This window comes from Beta vulgaris, chromosome 5 (genome assembly GCF_026745355.1).
Source record: "Beta vulgaris subsp. vulgaris cultivar EL10 chromosome 5, EL10.2, whole genome shotgun sequence".
Lineage (NCBI taxonomy): Eukaryota > Viridiplantae > Streptophyta > Magnoliopsida > Caryophyllales > Amaranthaceae > Beta > Beta vulgaris.
The window spans coordinates 4769079-4789393 of NC_079206.1; the positions used below are offsets into that span (position 1 = coordinate 4769079).

At 34.8% G+C, this 20315-nt stretch overlaps 2 protein-coding genes across 3 annotated transcripts; one reads left to right on the forward strand and one right to left on the reverse strand.

Annotated features, from left to right (window-relative positions):
- Positions 1–373: 373 nt before the first annotated feature.
- Positions 374–3516, forward strand: LOC104892339 (F-box protein PP2-A12). Of its 2 annotated transcripts, none has more exons than XM_048645130.2 (3): positions 374–1006; positions 1208–1323; positions 2767–3516. In XM_048645130.2, exons 1-3 carry the CDS (start codon positions 674–676, stop codon positions 3185–3187), a joined length of 870 nt encoding a protein of 289 aa, XP_048501087.1. In that variant the 5' UTR covers positions 374–673; the 3' UTR covers positions 3188–3516. The 2 variants fall into 2 exon arrangements, with proteins under 2 accessions (XP_048501087.1, XP_010676545.2); XM_010678243.4 differs by having other exon boundaries at positions 377–1006; positions 1205–1323.
- Positions 3517–5510: 1994 nt separating this feature from the next.
- On the reverse strand, positions 5511–12450 carry LOC104892340 (probable transcriptional regulator SLK3). The gene is made up of 9 exons (XM_010678244.4): positions 12289–12450; positions 8771–9821; positions 8444–8606; positions 8047–8261; positions 7870–7938; positions 7321–7421; positions 6767–6860; positions 6584–6653; positions 5511–6481 (listed from the first exon to the last, which is right to left on the reverse strand). Exons 1-9 carry the CDS (start codon positions 12414–12416, stop codon positions 5802–5804), a joined length of 2571 nt encoding a protein of 856 aa, XP_010676546.2. The 5' UTR covers positions 12417–12450; the 3' UTR covers positions 5511–5801.
- Positions 12451–20315: the final 7865 nt, after the last annotated feature.

Consider the following 20315-nt stretch of genomic DNA (forward strand, 5'->3'; position numbering starts at 1 on the left):
CTCTACCTCCCCTAAGAGCACCTCCAATGGCAAATTTTACCCTTCCCATATGGACTCTCTCTCCTCAAATGGGGCTCCCCATGAGTGGGGTTGGTTCCCCATTTAATGAGGATGCTCAAGTTTTAGGGAGGTGCCCAAATGAAGAATAGGTGGTGGGGTATATAATAAATAGATAAAATATTGGTGGGTATGGGAAAGTAGAGAGAAGAAAAGGTGTGTGGAGTATAGGAAATAAGAGAGAGAAGATAAATGGGAGGTAGATGAGTGGAGGTATGTGTTTCAAATTTGAGTAAGGTAAAATGGGGAGGTAGTGGAAAATGAGGTGGACAAATAAGGTGAGGAGAGAGAAAAAATGGGGTGCCCCATGAATGGAGGTGCTCTAATTTGTATTCATCCTCTTTTCTCTCTCTTTAAATATCCCCCCCTCTTTCTTGCACGACCCACTATTTTGTAAATTCACCATTACCAAAGCTTTGATTCAATCTCAAGATTCATTTCACTGAAAAACAACATTAACCCCAGAAACTTTTGAAACTTGTCTTCTCTCTTCTTTCAAGAACTCCTCTGAACTCGGATCTCAACCCACAAGTCAAAATCAAAACTAGATCGAACATTCTCCACAACCCAGAAACTAATTCGGGTTAAAAATCGACCCAGAAAGCGATTTTATTGGATGGGTTCGGCGCTTGCGAAGGAATCTGTAAATGGGTCAAGCCCACAACAGAAGAAAACGGGTTTAGGAGATTTACCCGAGAGTTGTGTGGCATCGGTGTTAATGAATTTGGACCCTAAAGATATTTGTAACTTTGCCAAATTAAATAAAGCTTTTCATGGAGCTTCTTCTGCTGATTTTGTTTGGGAATCAAAATTACCCTCTAATTATCAGCAAATTATTCAGAAAATGGTTGATGAAGATGATAAAAATATCAATAATCCGGTTTATTCGTGTAAAAAGGATATTTATGCCAGTTTATCTCGGTTTAATTCCATTGATGATGGTACAAAGGTGGGTTCATTCTTTCATTTTGCAATCTTTTGTTCTCTAATTTAATTTTCTTTGTAAATTTTGGGGAAAAGATACTTTTTTTTTGGGTTAGGTGGGAAATGAAGAAAATGACTTTTTTTTTTTTTTTTTTTTTTTTTGCCTTTGATATTGAAATGGGGTTTCTTGGATTATTAATATTTTCACATTAAATTGGTGCAGAAGGTATGGCTGGATAAGACCACAGGAGGGATTTGTATGGCAATTTCTGCCAAGGGTTTGTCAATAACAGGGATTGATGATCGAAGATATTGGAACCACATACCTACTGATGAATCTAGGTGAGTAATAATTTGCTATTCTTGATATTTTTAAGGGGATCGAACTTAATTTGTATGTCTGCAATTGTTTTTGCTGTGTTTGTTACCTGAGATTCATGTCTTGTGTTAATCTAAATCTTTAAATTTCAATAGATTGTGAGTATATGTAAAATGTTGAGGTTGGTATTGGATTGTTTCTTTGAATAGCAGGAGCTTGGAGTTGTTCTTAGATGGATTTTTTGACTATTATTTATAATATCTAGTTGAATTGAATGTTTGTTGGTTTTTGCTGTCATGATGTAGAAATATAGGATTTTGGGTGTAACTAGGTTTGTAGAAGTAGCGGAGATTGGAATTTGGAACTAATGTGTGTCCTGTTGGGTTTGGACTCTGTTATGGCTGAAGTTTTATGAGGCACTCGGCCGGTTTCAGTTGATTGTCTTGATGATGATGGGTATATTTGTTCTCTAAATGGAGTTTTATACCACAATATAATGAGGAAACACAGTCCGATTGGTGTGTCTCTTTACCTTCAAAAATAAGTTTCAGGTCTAATCAGGTTCAATTGTAAGGCGAAAACAAGGTTGATGAGGTCTAGTAAGTTGATGTGATGAGAATAAGACGATTAATATCAAGTAGAGTTTGTTTTGATAGAAGAATTAGGAGATATCGGAAGAGAGGGTTAAAAGATTGGATTCATTTTCAGTTGTTTGAATCTAACATGGGGAAGAAAAGAAAATTAGAAGCAATCATTTTCCTTTCTCTCTTAATAAAGTAAATTCTTTCAATGTTGGGAAGAATTTGCAAGCTCAATCTCCCTCCCCTTACGTTTCTTCCTTTCCGCTCTTCCCCCTTTCCTCTCCTTCATCCACTAGCTTTCCTCTATGGTTGCTCTTCAAAGCAACAGTGTTATGCTCTAACCTTGGATTTCTGAGCTTAGAATTTAAGATCATGTTTTCATTTACTGATTTACTGATATACAGTGCCGTTAATCCTAGCTTCTTTCATGTGATATAGACCTCGAGATCTGCATTTGGTTTTTTTACATTGTATCCTAGCGAAACTTATTTATTTTTCATGATTTCTAGCTGCTTATTGTGTATTTATAGTGCTTGTTGGGTTGTCTAGATGTTGCAACATGCACATAACACATGGATGCAGCTCTCCATGGCCTCTTGCTGTCTAGAGGTTGGTTTCCTTGGTTTTCTGTATAGGATTAATACCCTGTATGAATTCCACCTGGATATGAGCTTTTCTTCCCCCCCAATTGTTGTCCACTAGGTTTACATATCAAGCTTACATTTCTGGCAAATCTTGTGGGTTTTCAGATGCTAAACCTTAGTTTTTTTTAGCACCCCCTCCTCGCAGAAAATAGAATTATCAGATTAGTGTTTTTGGTCATTTGTTAACATTTAGTCTAGCTACTCGTGGATTGATTGGGTTTTTATTTTTAATGGCACACAGATTCTCCACAGTGGCTTATCTTCAACAGATCTGGTGGTTTGAGATCAATGGTGAAGTGGATTTCCCATTCCCTGAAGGAACATACAGTGTATTCTTCAGGGTGCAATTGGGTCGGACTATGAAAAAGTTTGGGCGCCGACTTTGCAACACTGAGCAGATTCATGGATGGAACATGAAGCCTGTCCACTTTCAGCTCTCGACTTCAGAAGGACAACGCACCGTCTCCCAATGCTTCCTCGAAGGACCGGGGCAGTGGCTTCACTACCATGTCGGAGACTTTGTGGTGAAAAATTCAGAAGGGCCAACCCAATTGAAGTTCTCGATGATGCAGATAGATTGTACCCACACCAAAGGTGGTCTTTGTGTAGACTCTGTAGTGATATACCCTAGCTGTTTCAAGGAGAGGCTGAAGCGTTTTTGACGGCCTTAGTTCTCTATTTAGCTTTAGGAAGCTCTATTAGATAAGATGTAGATAGATAGTGTAATAGATAGAGAGAGAGAAGCAGAGTGGATGAGTTTTTTTGGTCTTGAGGCTCTGTTATGTGTGTCGGGTCGACGGCGGTAGCCAGTAGGTTGTATATTTTTGTGGTGGAAATGGACAATTGCAGTCATTTGCACCTCTTTTATCATCTATTGTGTCACTCTGCACTTGAGTTTGTGCAGCAGCTTTGTTGATCTAATGATCTTAAGAGGATTTATGAATGTTTTGAACATTTTTTTATTGAATGGATGATGAGATATGTTACTACATATCCATAGTTTGTTCTTCAGGCAATACATCTTGATCTTATCACCTTATCAGTTATAATGTGTAACTAGTTTGTGTAGCCTGTTTCATACATTAGATTGAATCGTGGTACTAACCATTCTTGTCATTAGTTTTATATGTGAAAGAGAATGTGAGAGTGTCATATGACAGGTGTATGCTATATTATTCATTAATGCTTTAAGTTAATAATTTGGATAGGTTATGAAATTGTGGCTGGATATATTTAAATGTTACTCTCTCCGTCCCATAATATAATATTTGCATTTTATTTTGGGTGTTGTGAAATGTTATTCTTGTTTCTGTTTTTTAATTCCACAATTTTTCTTGATTCGTCAAAAAAACCATGCAATTATCATTTAATGCTCTTTCATTCATTATCACCATTCTCTCTCCTAAAATCAACTTTTTTTCTCACAACATTATTTATTTCTCATTTATTTTTCATTTACCTTAATTCTCGTAAAAAAAAAGAAATAAACACTATATTATAAGACGGAGGTTGTATTATATAATAATATCTTGTTGATTTAGGTCATCAAATGGATGATGAGACATTATTTTACCTTTTAATTCATGATTGATTTTATAATAAAGAAATGATTGTTAACTTTGGTTGGATTATTTTTATGATCGAGTGATATAATAATGTTAAGTATAAGCGAACACACTCTTAGTACTTCTAAATCTCTTGTAGCTTTTCAAACAAAAGATATCACTTGATAATACGATTTCATATTAATTAAGCTAAATCCTTATTGGATGGGTATCATTAGTGAGCTAACAACTTATTGTAATTATTAAATCCAAGTCTTCCCAACATAGGGTAAAAGTTACAATCCAAAAAAGTTTCAAACAACTTTATATTTTAAATGTTAAAATGGAATGTGACCTAATTAATTAAGTTACCAAACAAACAGAGAATGAAGTAGCCATGTAAAATTTGTGGTCACTAATCTATACACGAATCAATTTTGGCACTTTATGTACATGGAATTTTGTTGGATATATTCGAATTGAAAATTAAATTTAATATTAAAAAGGACTACCTTTTTGATTGTGATCTCTTACGAAAAACTTTGGTTTGGTAGGACGGTTATGGCGGTGCCTTTTTAGTTTTTACGACCCAATATTCTCATAAAGGGTGTATCCAAATAATCCAATAAAAGAGCATTTTCTTGTTGAAATAATGATATTGTGTCACTGCCTTTTTGCAAAAAGGAACCATGTAATGTTGTAAATACTAAATATTTGTGGGGATGGCAAAGATGAGTTGATCAATTATGCAATTTGAAATTTAGTCAATCTGGATTAGTGTTGAGTATATTGCTAATTAGCTTATAACAATAGATTAATCCACATTTGTATTATCGGAAATAAAAGGTCGATCCAATTTCAATTCAGATCAATAATGAGTCTTGTAATTAAGGATATAATTTGGATTTGGATTGTCAAACTCTACCTATAACAAAACACAAATCATACAGATTTTATAAAACATTAAGGTTCTGTTTTTTTTTAGACTGAATTAATAAAAATTCAGTTAAATTTAGTGTAGTTCGGACAAGTTCAGTTCAGTTCATTTCAGTTAGTTTTTTTTTTTAAGAAGTTGTTCATTTCAGTTAGCCTAACACTACAAACTAATAATAAGAATACATAATCTATTAATAATTTAATTTTTATTTGTATACATGTAAAAATAACGACTTGGGAAAGTAATGGGAACAATTAATTTAGCATCTTATCAAAAGTCGACATTAAATAACAAGTTTGGTTGAACTTGTATAAGGTTTGCTTGGATCAATCAAGTGTTCATCCAATTTTTTTGGTAATCTTGGAGTTTATTCTTGGAGTCTTCAAGTTGGACAATAATAGGTCAATTCAGCGTCTTTAAGGCTAAGTTATAACAATGAGTCAATAATGAGTCTTGTAATAATTAGAATAGTTGGATATTAATCAGTTTTGCCAAGTCTAAATATCGCCTGTTAAAATCTAATTTTATTGCTTGTATCACTCTTCAAAACTAAATGTAAATGCTTTACAAATTACAAGCAGTAAACTAACAAATACAAAAAAAACATGGAGTATTTGTCTATCATGAAAGACACACACATCAAAAGACTAACACAAAACAACTCCAAGGAGTCTCAATATCTGTAATATTTGCTATGAAGTTCCTATAGACTAGACAGGCATAGATTCTAACATTACTCATTACACAATTGTATTAATCCATATATACTGTGTATCAAATGATAATTACTATAGCTCAGCACGTCGGCCGTTGGTAACAAGTAGGCGAGGTGGAGTCATCATCATCAGAAACTGCCTCTTTTTTCACCACACAATTATCAGCAAAGATCTTAGCAGATGAGTTGCTGCTAGATGAGTAGTTATACCCTTTACCCTTGTCCGATATACCACCCAATATATGCGATGTATTAGCTTCCTTCTCGACTGTACCAACCTTTGTCTGTTCAGCAGAATCCACCATTTCAGTCTCTTCAATCAGGTCATACATAAGTCTGCGTTTTCCTCGTCTATTATTGCGGCAATTTCCTTTGATTCTTTGAGTATGCATGATCATCAGAAGATCATTTATCTGATGCTTAATAGTGGGTTGGTTCCGAGAAGAGGATGGACCTAGCGAAATATTTGCTGATGAGTTTAAGTGCTGATAGGGCATTGAGGAAGATGATGGTTTGTTATGGAAGCTTTGATTCAAGTCTGAGGTTATCCTGTGTTCCTCCATCATTGAGTTTTGGTGATAGTTTGGGGAATCAAACATGGCCTGTTGTTGTTCACTAGCATCTGGTGTTTGAGTCATAGATCTGGCCACCTGAAAGTTACTTCTGTCAGCATTTGGTATTTGCTGCATCTGTGCTTGGCACTGCATTTGTTTCTTAACTTTTGCATTAGCAGCTTGTTGATGATACCTTTTCAGGGTTTCTGTGTAGTGATAACACAATTTCTAATAAGTGAGTGGCTGAAAATTTTAAAAAATTGAGATCATAGATCAACTGGAATAACATCTTAAAACATGTAACCTACCAATTGGACTTGAATTGTTGGCTTGGTTGTAAGCCATCAAATCTTTCATGCTATTCAGGACATCAAACATCTGCAAATTTAAGCCAAATATCATCAGAGTGTCACTGAATTCCAGATGAGAGATCATAGAAATAGTAGATAGGAGAATTGGAAAGTTGTAAAGTGAGAAGCTAATAAACATACCTGCACGCATCGAACAAATTGTTTGGGAAAGCCCAAGTCATTGATAAGAGGCAATTCCAAGTTTCTTCTTAGGTTTTTCCCAGCAGCCACTACCCTACAAAGAAAAGAGACCATGAATGAGGACATTAGTAAGTCACCTGTACATTAAAAGTCCTTTAGAAGTATCCGGATTTGAAAGTAAAAAAATTTCCAGCATACTCAGCATTCCACAATCATGCAATAGCAACAATCATGCATTCCACAATCATGCAATAGCAACAGCATGCTCACAGGTTGCTTCATAATTCTCACTCATGGAACTTGGGAATGCACATGAATTCCTTGAAAATAAAGTATGTTAAAAACACATCTTAAAACATGAAAGGGAGAACACAATCATGCTCATCATCAATGACATGATGGAAAGCTGCACGAGTAGTTCAAATTAAGAATAGTAGTATCAAATAGGTAAGCTAATAGCAGCAATATACTCCCATGTAAACAAGGATCATCGAGTTCCAGGGCCTAAGATACAAGGAAACAAAGTGAAAAACACCCAAGGTTCAAGTATTAACCTATTGCAATCTGATAGAAGATCCTGTGCTGGAACTCCCTCGGTTTCTTTAAGTTCATTGTTGCTTCGGCATTTTGCAGCAACCTGGACCAATTCATTGACCTGCAATTTCTTCTCATAATTATACATATTATCTTTGTCAATGAAGAGCAACTGATTCTCCAATGAGAAACAACAAACCATAGTTGCTTCTTTGTATGCAATTTTTTTTAATGAAAAAAGAAGTCCAAAGAAGAAGTTTGTGGAGTATTTCTCCCATGTAGCATATAAGTAGGTGCCACAATATTAGAATCCCATACTAGAAGCCATTACATGCTAGATGAATATAGGAAAAGGCATTGGTAATGCGTAAACTTTAATTTTGAATCTCCAAGCAAGCTAACTAGTTCACTGATGATTCTCAATTGGAACACAGGATCTGAAATCAAAGAAGATGCAAGAGAGTCCATTGCCAAAAATGCTGATGAAAGACACTTTCACACAATCAAAAGTCAAAACATGAGGAATAATTCGAATCTAATGTGCTCCACATGAAGCAAAACAGTAATACCTGAGTCGCAACCAATCTACGTGAAACAAGCTCCTCATGAGATCTTATACAGAACTCCCAAGATATTATCTATCATAAAAGCAGAAAAATAAGTGTAGTTCATTCGACAAAAAAATCCCTTGGGCTCATGCAAAGATGAAAATAATCATAAGCGGAATAACTCAAAAATAAATTTACCTTTAACTCTCGAGTAAAAATGATGCGAAGTTGTCCTTCATGGACAACATGAGAATGCTTGTAGACACTCTCTAGTACTGCTTTTTCATAATACAATATCATAAATCCTGATGGCAGCCTTCTTTCGACTGGAATATCCAAACATATAAGTTCATCGACAACACCACTCATGAAGTAGATCTGCTTCATTCTTGGCAGAGCTTCAAAACAGATCTCTGCCAAAGTAGTAATAACAAAGGTAAAAGATATGCACGAAAATCAGCAAGTAGTTAGGATGACAAAAAATACAAGTACATTTTAACACACTAGTAGCATGGTTTCTATGAACTTTCCACTGCTGATTATACAGAAGATAACAGTGTACAGCGTCTCTTAATTCAGATTACAGAAGGCTTACCGAATCCTTTCCCTGAATTTGATCCGCAAAGATCACACTTCCAAGAATCAATCCCATAATCTTGACAACCCCCATTACGAGTCTTAGAAAAGCACCACCTTCTCTTAGCCGAAGGAGAGTAATACTCCTCCACAAATTTTCTCCAGTAGTCAATGTTATTATCCTACAACGTATAAATGAAAAAAAAGGCAATGAATATTTTAAAGCAGATGACTCAAGTAATGATATATTGATATGTGAATATTGAAATACAATTGTAAAAGTCAAGGTACAAAATCATACACAAATGCGAGTTTAAAAACTTATGATAAATGGTAGAGAACTCACAGGTGGTCTATGCCTTTGATAATTCATATAACTCATCAGCCTCTGAGAACATACGTTTGCATCCGTGACAATAATAGCAGCCGACTGTTTCTGGGTATCTCTGGGTAACTGCTGTGGAGTCAAACACTGCATCAGATGCCTATGTGAGGAGGGAACCAACAGAGGACTCTGATTCTGCTGCTGATTTTGAATTAAATGCTGCTGAAACAACCTAGAAGCTACCACAGGATCATAATTTTGCAACTGCATAGGGACTTGACCAGGTGATAGCTGCTGATGCAACTGCATCGGGACCTGACTAGGTGATAGCTGCTGATTCAACTGCATTGGGACCTGACTAGGTGATAGCTGCTGATGCAACTGCATCGGGACCTCACTAGGTGATATCTGCTGATGCAACTGCACTGGGACCTGACTAGAGGATAGCTGCTGATGCAACTGCATAGGGACCTGACTAGAGGATAGCTGCTGGAGAGTATAGGCACGCAGCACATCGTCCGGCTTCATCTCTAATCTGGGTTTCTTATTCATCAAAAGAGGAACAGATGCCTGATATTCTGGTATCATCAACTGCGAATTGAAAAGTTGGTCTCCTTGTCTTGCGTACCATCCTGGGTAAGTTTGTCCTGCTTGGACTATCTGCTGTTGAGCCGGTAAATAGTTTCCAGTTGAAGTACCTGCAATTCTTCTACAGTTTGATGCAAGTGACTCTATGCTGCTATCGCCATTGCTTGGCAGATACGAAACCCCAGAGAATGAAGAATTGGCATCCGTGATCAAAGAGCTTTCTTCAATGCTTGTTCTTGTGTTTGTTGGGTTACTCTGCTGACTAACATTTATATTTCCAGAAATAAATAGTCCATTTTGATGTAGCATCTGAATGACGGAATTGGACAAGTTATTCGAAGAACCCCACATAGAGGAGCCTCCATTTTGGGAGAGGTAGTAACTGTCTTGGTATGACATGGTAGAGCTCTGCAACGGCACAAATTCCTCAGGAATCTGGTTCTGATGTTGGTGATTAGAACCCATCCTCCTATTATGCCTGAGACTGCCGATCAAAAGCCACATTATGAAAACAATAGACAAAAAAAAAACATTGCTACAGGTGCATTATATGATCAAACCAGCCACATATATAATGTAGTACCAGTAGAAACAAAGCATGCCACAATAATATGCTTGAGTCCTGACTTAAGTACAAAATATAAGCGACACTATTAGTAACTTTAACATATGACAAGCAAATTTACCAGGTAAATTACTCATTTATCAAATTGGTACTTCATGAAGATGTGGAAAACTGTAATCGTCTGACAGTGGGCATGGGCCCATAATAAGGCTATGTTAGAGTCACAAAGGAAGAAAGAAATAAGAAAAAGGCACAAATACACCTATACGTTTTTTCAGTTGAATCAATTTTCCTTCTTGGGAAATTTATTATTAGTTGACCCATTTCCTTTTTAGTCAATTTTGAAGGAAAAAGGACACATCTGAAAGGTGGGTCCATAGGTTTTCTTATACTTTATTACCCACTTGATTTATATTTCTCTCTCCTCTCCTTAATATGTGTGCAAAAAACAAATGAGTCAACTAAAAAACGGAGGAAGTATATCGCAACAGTTTTTTTCCCCCAAACTTACATAGTATCATACAATAAGATTAAAAACTTAATTTGAGACAAAGTATATCATAGTATGATGGTAGTAATAACAAATCTCAGGACTAGAATCTCATAAGAAATAAAGAAAAATTGCATATATCTTTTGTTCCTAACACACCCTTATACTAATTAAAAACGTAATTTAAGACAAAATAATATCATAGTCTGATAGCAGTAAACTAGTAATAGCATATCTCAGGACTAGCATGTCATAAGGAATAAAGAAAGTTGCATATATCTTCTGTTTCTAACACACCTTTATACTCATACATAAGGGGTCAAATGGAGTGTCCAATTTCATCATAAGAAAAACTCATTGGACACATTTGTTTGTCTATTTTTTTTTGGATCCTTAGAATCATCATATATAGACTTCCCCCATTCATTATAATATTTATCTATATAACTGAACTTTTATATTCAATATTAATACCACTAAAAATACTAAAACTTACCTTTGTTTTAAGTTCTTCCTACCTTCCATAAAGTTTGTTTCATAAAGTTCATCCTACTTTTCTTTATTCTCAATCGATAAATGTTAATTCTTTCTCTAACCTACCTTACCGTACTTGTTGATCCACTTAATTTTACACTATCTCACAACTACATTCTCTTTCTTATTTACACATAAAGAAAACCCACTTTCACACACTATCAACTCCGTAATAATATGGTTCATGTTGCTATAATACAAAAGAAAATCCTTATGAAACAAAGGCGTTAATCCAGTATTACGTGTCATTTTAAACTTCCACGCAAAATTGAATCACCAGGTCCAAATAACACTCAAAAATAAGTTTCAGTAAGGGTCAATCAGGTCTAATAAGTTCAGTTCAGGTTTTTTCAGGTGAAGAAAACGCACCCTAAATGATATCACTAACACGAATTGATCATTTAAGGGAGAGGTAAGTTTTAGAGTTCTACCATCACTTCCTTTCTTAGAGGGTCCAAAACTCAAAATGTCATATCAATTCCGCTCATTTGAAGGTCATTGGTAATGTTGACTAGAGATGAAGAGTCTTGAGTAAACATACAAAGTCAATACTCACTTACTCACTACTAATACCAATTACATAAACTACTAATACCAATTACATAAACTAAGCCAAAATATTGATAATCATAAACTACTAGTAACACAGAATTCAAACAAAAATCAGTTTTAATGACCCCGAATTTCAATTACTTTATGTCATTAGCACAATCTAATTCCAAGTGAATTGACAAAAAAGCACACCCAATCTCACCCCCAAAACCCAACACCTAAATAAAAGGTAAATTGTTGCTTAACCTATAAGAAAAAATATTATACAAAGATCATGTTAAACTCAAAACAGACTGAATATGCCATTAAAAAAATTATTATTTCTTTTATCAAAAAACAAAAAATTATTTTCCGTCTCCCTCACTTATCTCCTTGACTTCATGAAAAACTTAAACCCTCAACCAGTGTAAAACCCAGAAATTATCAAACATCATGTTAAACATTCCCAAAAAAAAATTCAAAAAAATAATGTATAGACCACCAAAATTCCAAAACCCATTATTTACGACGACACCAAAATAGTCCAAAATTTGCAACAAACCCAAATTATATAGAAGTATTTAAAAAAAATCACAAGAACCCGAAATTATAAGCATGAGCTAATAATTTTTTGAAAAAAAAAAAAGCGATTTTGGATTTGGGTTTCTTTCAACGTAGATATATTTAAATAAAACAACATAATCGATGTCAAACAAGTCAGCAAAAATAAGGGTATAAAGTAAAATCAGCAGAAATAGAGCAAGAAAAAATTCGCACCAAAAAACATAGAGAAAAAGAGTGGAAAAAGGTAAAGTGAAGCAGAATTCTCACCCACTATTAAAGCAAAAAGAGCGACGAAAATGGCGGCCTTCAACGCTTCTCTGTATTTGCAGAGAAGTGGAGAGAGAGAAGAGAGAGAAAGAGTGAAGTATTGAAGAGTGGGAGAAGGGGGTTTTCATTTATACTTCCCGGGCACGCTCAAAAGTTTTGGACTTTCTTAGGGTGCTCATGTATATGGGACACGTGGTCAAATAGGATTTACTATTGTGATTCATTTCTTGGTTTGTTTTTTTTAATTATTTTTTGAAAAAAAAAAATGATTTATGTTTTTTTAACATCAAAGTTAATTGGACATGGAGTATGAATGTATGAATCAGCAGAGGGGTAGATGAAGGCGTGTAAGGAGCCCAACAACACAGAGCTCCCAAAATTATAAAGGCCTCAAAATATATTATTTTGAAAATTTTACTTCATATTTCAAGAAATCACCCTTATTTCTCACCCACTTAATAAATTTGTCAATGATTTATCTTTAGATTTTCAACTTTTTATCTTTAGAGCTCTAACCTTCCATCTTTATTTTCTATAAATTAGGGCCCAATTTTTACGTTAGAACCGGGACCCCAAAATCTTCAAGACAGCCCTGTATGAATGTATTAGGCAATGTAAATTCTTGTGTAAGATCGTCTTATAATGATTTAACTAAAATTTGGGTTCGGATATTGCTCTAGGTTAGTATTGTTTTCCAAAGTTGATATGCATTTTTTTTCATTCTCATTCAAATATATTAAGGAAAACTCAACATTTAAAATGTACAAATATAATGTGGAAACTTAAAGTTGCAAGCTAATTTTACTTTCGTTAATTGACATGACTTATGTACACATTGGACAATTCTAGTGGAGTAACAGAGGTGCCATATGACGTGTATACATTGTTATGCACGCCTTTTAATATATTTCTTTTGTATATAGGTAATATTTCTTTTGGTTTTATATACTTATTAATTAGGCCAAAGTACTTGTTGTGGTAGCTTTTGGGCGTGTTCGGCACAAGCTTTTTAAGTAGCTTTTAGTGTCTTGACTAGGTCAAACACTAATTAGAAAAAATAAGAGTGTTTGGCAAGGTAGTGGTGTAAGTAGCTTTTAATAAAGGTGATCATTTTGGCCCGGCCCTCTTTTGGACCGAGTTTTGGGCAGAATTTTTGGGCCCGCGGGCCGAGCCGGGCCTGACCCGGCCCGCTCGTATATTTTTGGCTTTGGGCGGGCATTGGGCAAGCCAAAAACGACTTTTTAGTCTATTTTTTGGCCCGCCCCGTTTTGGCCCGCAAAAGCCCGCTAATATAGGCCCGACCCGATCAATGGGAAAATTTTTCTTTTGTCGCGGTCCGGCCCGAACCTGGCCCGGCCCGGCCCGGCCCATGATCACCTCTAGCTTTTAGTGGTGTATAAATGATATGTTAAAGTTTTATTTGAATTTTTAACTAGTTATTCTTAAACAGCTACTTTGACAACTTCTTTTACCGAACATCAATAATTTACACCGCCACTTGGACAGCTAACAGCTACACACCAACCACTAACAGCTACCAGCAGAGTTAACAGCTACTCTCACAGTTAAAAGCTATCACTACAGCTACCGTTGTCGAACACGGCCTTTATCTGTTACAGTAATTGTTAATAGTTGTACTAGTTGTTACTTGTTGGATGTTGGCCGTTAGAGATCAAATGTTAAGATAACTTCCAAAACATAAAGGGTTTAATTAGCTCTTCCCGATCCCCAAAAGCGTCGGAAAGAGCCAAGACCGGAGACGAGAGCATCGACAATAGAAAGAGCGGCAATGTATTATATTCTACCTTCAAAAGCGTCGTACATATTTAATTATACCTATCTTATTCAGGATATTTGGTTGGATGTAAAATAATTTCTTAAGGCCCCGTTCGTCATTACGGTTAGTTTTCAGTTAAGGATTTATAAATTAATACCATCAAACCTTGTCTTAGGGTTTAATCGAGAATTTCTAATAATCTAGAGTCATTTTTCGAATGATTTTACATATAAGGTTATTATATATTTCGTCCGTTTCAGTACTCACTACTAAATTAAACTCCTTGGCATATACTTGTGGTATGACAAGGTAAATGAACAAATTAATTGAAATAATTCAATAATCATTAAGAGTAATGATTGGGTTATAAATTAAAGAGTCTAGTTTTTTTTGTTGTAATTTATTGTCTATTTACCTTGCCTATCCTCTTTCTTAAAATTACATGCCGAAAAGTCTGGCAACAAGTATTGTAAAACAATCCCGCTAACAAACGTCCGGGTGCGAGATAAAAAATATATTGTTCTATTTAATTAGTCATATCTATATAAATAATAATATAATAATATATGATTCCAATACAATGCATTTAAATGTTTTGCATTGGAATTAAACATAGGAAATATATAGGTATCAGAAAAACTGTTACAAACTTTATGCGCTTTTGCAGAGAATCACAATTGATTTTATTCCATAAATTACACGGCCCAAATTTGTGTCGGCAGTTGTAACCGATCAATAGCCAATTATGGATTTCATACTTAGAGATGTAGAGGGAAAGAAATAATTTAAAACATACCAAACTCGAGTTTTCAAATATTATTTTCAAATTATTAAACTATTTTACACATTGCAGCATCATAGTTCATTGGTAAACCTATATGTTGCACATTCCTTATAATACGACTTATAATAACAACATCGATGTGACTATTGAAACCGTCCTCTCACATATAATTCTTTGTTATTTCATATATATTGAGACCGTATCACATATGATTACGCTTGATATATATGTCTTAAGGTTATAATATGAGCTTAGTAAATGAATCCTATAGTACCCCATTTCTGAAAGAATTTGATGTACAAACTCTCTAGGTACCAGAAAAACCATCACATATCTTATACACTTTTGCAAACAATCACAATTGATCTTATTCCATAAATTACACGCCAGAATTTATCTCGACAGTTATAACTGATCAATAGCCAATTGGTCAAATATGAAGTTTTAGTGTATAAGCTTGAGCTTATGGGATTAAATTTTATAAGATGTATTTTCTTTTTTTTTTATTATATGCTTACATATATAAAGTAAAACGCTAAGAGATAGCGCCACGTGGCATAAATCCTTGCTTAGGAACACTTTTTAATATATTAGTATAGATATGTTGTCAAAAGATGCCAACAATGCAAACTAATTCCTTAAGCACTCAAAGAAATATAACTTTACACCTACTTACTATAACAATTAATACATATAAACTTAATTTGGAGGGCTCTCATTTTCCTGAGGCCCTACATGCTCATGGTCGGGCTTGGTTTCCCACCACCTTCGGCGAGTGGATTAATCTCCTACGGGAGTTTGCATGGGTACCTAAAAGGGTAGCATGACCAACATCTCTCTCATTTGGAATTTTTTCCATACCCAAGGTTCGAACCCGAAACCTTGGCCGAGGAGCGAGAGACCCTTAACCATAATTTAGGTATATATGAGACAGATTCTATAGTCATATAAAAATCATTATAAGTCGATAAAAATGGTCTCATCATATAGATTTTTCAGAGGTTTATGATGCCCAAATATATATATATATACAGTTAATTTTTAAACAATTATAAATCAACACAAACTTTTGAAAGAGGCGGGCCACACCTTCAACTAATGGTGTGGCCGCGCGTGCCCTTTATCTCATTCTTTTTTTGTTTGATTAAGAAAATAAACTCTTTCTTTCTTTTTTTTCTTTTTTTTTTTCCTTTTTTTTTCTTTGATGTCTCTCTCATTTTTCATATTTTTTTACTTCATTTTCTCTCTCCTCTTCTTTCCCTATTTTCTCTCTCCTCTTATTTCCTCTAGAATTTTACCATTAGATAAATAAGGACGTGGCCAGCTAATAAAAAGCTCAAGCTATGCCTTATAATGATGCTTGCGTCCCCTTTAAAAAAAGCCCAAGCGTGAATCCGTTTTTAGATAACCCTGTCTGAATGTACGTGTAAACCTTATTATTTGTAACCTTATTTTATGATATGAGGAACCCATTACTTCATAGTAAGTAAAGATTATTATTTGTAACCTAATTTTATCGTGCGAGTAACCCATTTATTCTACAAGTAACCCTCATGTATTTTTCAAATTACCCATTATATTATAAAAGAGACCTAATTAGTTAGTAAAAGTAACCCTAATTAAATGTTTGAGTAACCTTATTTATTTGTTCGAGTAACCTCATATGTTCACAAAAGTAACTCTAATTATTATATAATAGCTTGAAATGTTTATAGAAAGTAATCATAAGAAAGGTACAGGTAACCCATTAATTAGTTCATAAAAAGTATCCCCATTATATATTTAAAGTAATCTCATTTATTCATAAAAAGTAAAACGCGTTGCTTTTCAATGCTAAGGTGTTACTTTAAGTGAATTAGAGATTACTTTATCGAATGCTAAGGGGTTATTTTACTGACACTAGGGATTACTTTTTATAATGCTAATGGGTTACTTTTACTGAAAGTATAGGTTACTTTTTGTAACTGTAAGGGGGTTACTTTTACTATAAATAGGGGTTACTTTTACAATAATTAGGGGTTAAGAGGATTACTTTTACTATAACTAGGGGTTACTTTTTGTAATGTTAAGGAGTTACTTCTACTAAAAGTAGGTGTCACTTTTGTAATTATAAGGGGTTACTTTTACTGAAATTGGGGCTTACTTTTAATTATAAGGGATTACTTTTGTAATTATAAGGGGTTACTTTTACTGAAACTACGCCATAACCACCACCACCTTCATTATCATCCTTTTCTCTCCCCTCAGCTCCACCGTCGATTCCACCTCCATCATCCTCGATCATCGTTGTTCACCTCTTCTACTCCCCCTCATTGTACCCCCACCCCACCCCACTCCTCTCTGTCTCGCTCCGCCTCCTCCACCTCCTCCCCCTTCCTCATCCTCTCTCTCTCCTCGCCTCCTCCACCTACTCACCAATCGACACCAACTAACTTCACATGACGACGATAGTGTGATGTTAAGTAGGGTATGCTGGGGCCAAGGCCATCACAACTTTAATGGCGGAAGAAGCTGAGGAGAGAGAAAATGGAAAATGGAGAGAGATAACTCGCTAGATCTCATTGCATTAACTTCCGCTAAAAACTCATCCTTCGGCAAGTTTCCGACACCAATTGCCGGCGAATTTCCAGAATTAGTGGAGAGCGACTGTGATTCCGAGTGCGTCACCGCCATGGATGACGTGGCTGTTGACGCTGATGATGATAATGAAGAAGAAGTCGAAGATTTGAGGAAGGAGGAGGGAGGAAAGAGGAACGAAGGAGATGGGGATAGCTAGTGATGCGCGCAGCCGTACAGTTTCCTAATGGTGTGGCTTGCGTTACAGAAAACGGACTGATAAATCAGATCTACTTTGTTTCTAATTCCTTCTTCCCTAATAATAATCTTATGCAATAAGATTCATTTTACTACTACCTCTTTTACATCGTTTTGCTAACAATATATGACTTTTTTTTCTTTGAAACGCGACCAATAAATGACTATTGATTCGAAAAGGCTGCAATTGCAATTGAATGAATGTACTTTATGGAAGATCAATCTAGATTCTATGTAATAGTATATAATTTGAGGCAATGTTTTTATGGTATATATCTTTACCACAACAGATAAAAATTAATAGATTATTACAACATGGGATAACTAATCTTAACTCACATATGAAGCTCTTCTTTTAATTATATGAGCTTATTACAATCAACTAATCCAATTTGTGTCCACAACTTTTTTGGATCCCAAGGCAATTTGTTAGAGATATGAGATATCGAAAAATATATGTATGATATATTTTCCATATTGATATTATTAAGAGAATATATACTTATGTTAAGATATTATTTAGTGAATAATCTATGATTATGGTCCTATATCTTTTAGGAAGATTGTTTCTTATCTTATGTTACCTTAGGTTTTGTATAAATACTCTACCTATTGATGAATAACATGAAGGCACACAATTAACCATTTACCCTAAATTTGTCATGATATTGGGTTTCTCCAAAAAAAAATTCTCTCCTGTCGGTGGGGTGGATGTCTGGTTTATTACCCCCACCGACCAGATATTCCGCTGCTTTCTTCTGTTTGAATCTCTTGGCCACTTTGTTTTTTTTTTTCCTTTCACCAAAAGAAAATCCTTTGAAAGTTTGATTATGTGATGATGCCAGCACAAAATTTAAAAAGTTTATTTATGTGATGATGTTCATTCCATCACAAAAATTTGAAAAGTTTGTTTATGTGATGATGTTCATTCCATCACAAAATTTGAAATCAAATCTGTTACTTTGTTCGTCTCAATTTCATATCTGTTTCAAACAGATTGTGAGACATGTTTCGGCTTTCCCTATGTCGTGATATAGGGTTTATTGGTTCTCCTTGTACCGTGTGAGACAAGGCATATTGGTTCTCCTTGTACTGCGAGCAATGTTATCAGGATCGGGATCCTACTTTGGATCGTAGGGGTTGGTATAATCGAATCGGTGGGATCGGATCGTAGGATCGTAAGATCTTATAATTCGGTGAAATAGAGATAATTATACTAGAATATGGTGAGAACATCATGTTAAAAATTTACACATGTTAATAATGACTTTTTTAATTAGCAAATGGTGATAGTTTTTCAATTATATAAGATTGAAGTAACATGCGACCAAAATTTAATAGTAGAAATATAATATGTGAAATTACTTTATGATTTTTATATGGTAGAATCGGATCGTAGAGTCGTAGGATCGTAAAATCGTGTTAAGATCCTACCATGTGTTTTTTAATGGCTGGGTAGGATCGAAAGATCCTACAAAATTAAGATCCTACGTAGGATCGGGATCGGTGAGGTCCTCCAAGATCGTAAAATCGTAGGATCGTAAGATCCGGATTGGGATTTCAACAACAATGACTGTGAGACAAGGCATATTGGTTCTCTTTGTGCCCTGAGACAAGGTTTTTAATTGATTTGAGTGTGGTTTGCTCTGAAAAACCAATATTTGATTGGAGCACGGTTTTTGCTCACGAAGAATCAAAATACGACGAGTTCGAGAAAAAGAGACGTTCTCGTTGTAATGTTATATTGCAGGTTCGAAAAGAATGACATTCCTGTTTGATTGATGATTGATGATTTATGGGTTCGAAAAAGATGAACGTTATCATCATTTAAAAAAAAAGAGAATTTTTTTTGAAGGCGACATCACCAGATTTGTGCATCTCGACTTCAACAAAGATAAGAATTTCCAATCGCAACGTTCGTGTTAATGCCGTTACGATTGCGGGAGGGTGTTAGAGATATGAGATATAATTAGTATCGGAAAATATATGTATGATATATTTTCCATATTGATATTATTAAGAGAATAATACTTATGTTAAGATATTATTTAGTGAATAATCTATGATTATGGTCCTATATCTTTTAGGAAGATTGTTCTTATCTTATGTTACCTTAGGTTTTGTATAAATACTCTACCTATTGATGAATAACATGAAGGCACACAATTAACCATTTACCCTAAATTTGTCACAATTTCAGTTTTTATCAATAGTGGGTGATATAATTTCGGATACAGTTTTAATTAATTGGATATTGTTCTCTTGCCATGTCTAAATGTAAAGTAATAGCAAATACCCTAAAAAAATGCATACTTGTCCAGGTAATTAAAAAAACCACGCATATTGAACTACCAACAGAACACAGCTCCAAGGGGTTTGAATGTCTGATAATGTTTGCTGAGAAGTTCCTATAGAAACAAGCATATAATTAGTTGGTAAATCTATAGGATGCACATTTCTTAAGATATGACTTTTACAGTAACAACATCGATGTGACTATTGAGACCGTCTCGCAGATAATTCTTCGTTTCACATGTATATATAAGTATACCTTATATGATTACACGTGATTTATATGTCTTAAGGTCATATACGAGTGTACTTAGCCAGTAAATGAATCCTATAATACCCCATTTTTTCTTGAAAAATTTG

Coding starts and splice junctions, on each gene's coding strand:
- LOC104892339 (XM_010678243.4), top strand. CDS start 674: ATGGGTTCGGCGCTTGCGAAGGAATCTGTAAATGGGTCAAGCCCACAA. Junction 1,007..1,204: donor CCATTGATGATGGTACAAAG/GTGGGTTCATTC, acceptor AAATTGGTGCAG/AAGGTATGGCTGGATAAGAC. Junction 1,324..2,766: donor ATACCTACTGATGAATCTAG/GTGAGTAATAAT, acceptor AATGGCACACAG/ATTCTCCACAGTGGCTTATC.
- LOC104892340 (XM_010678244.4), bottom strand. CDS start 12,416: ATGAAAACCCCCTTCTCCCACTCTTCAATACTTCACTCTTTCTCTCTC. Junction 8,262..8,443: donor AAATTCAGGGAAAGGATTCG/GTAAGCCTTCTG, acceptor CTACTTTGGCAG/AGATCTGTTTTGAAGCTCTG. Junction 6,861..7,320: donor CTTCTATCAGATTGCAATAG/GTTAATACTTGA, acceptor TTTTCTTTGTAG/GGTAGTGGCTGCTGGGAAAA.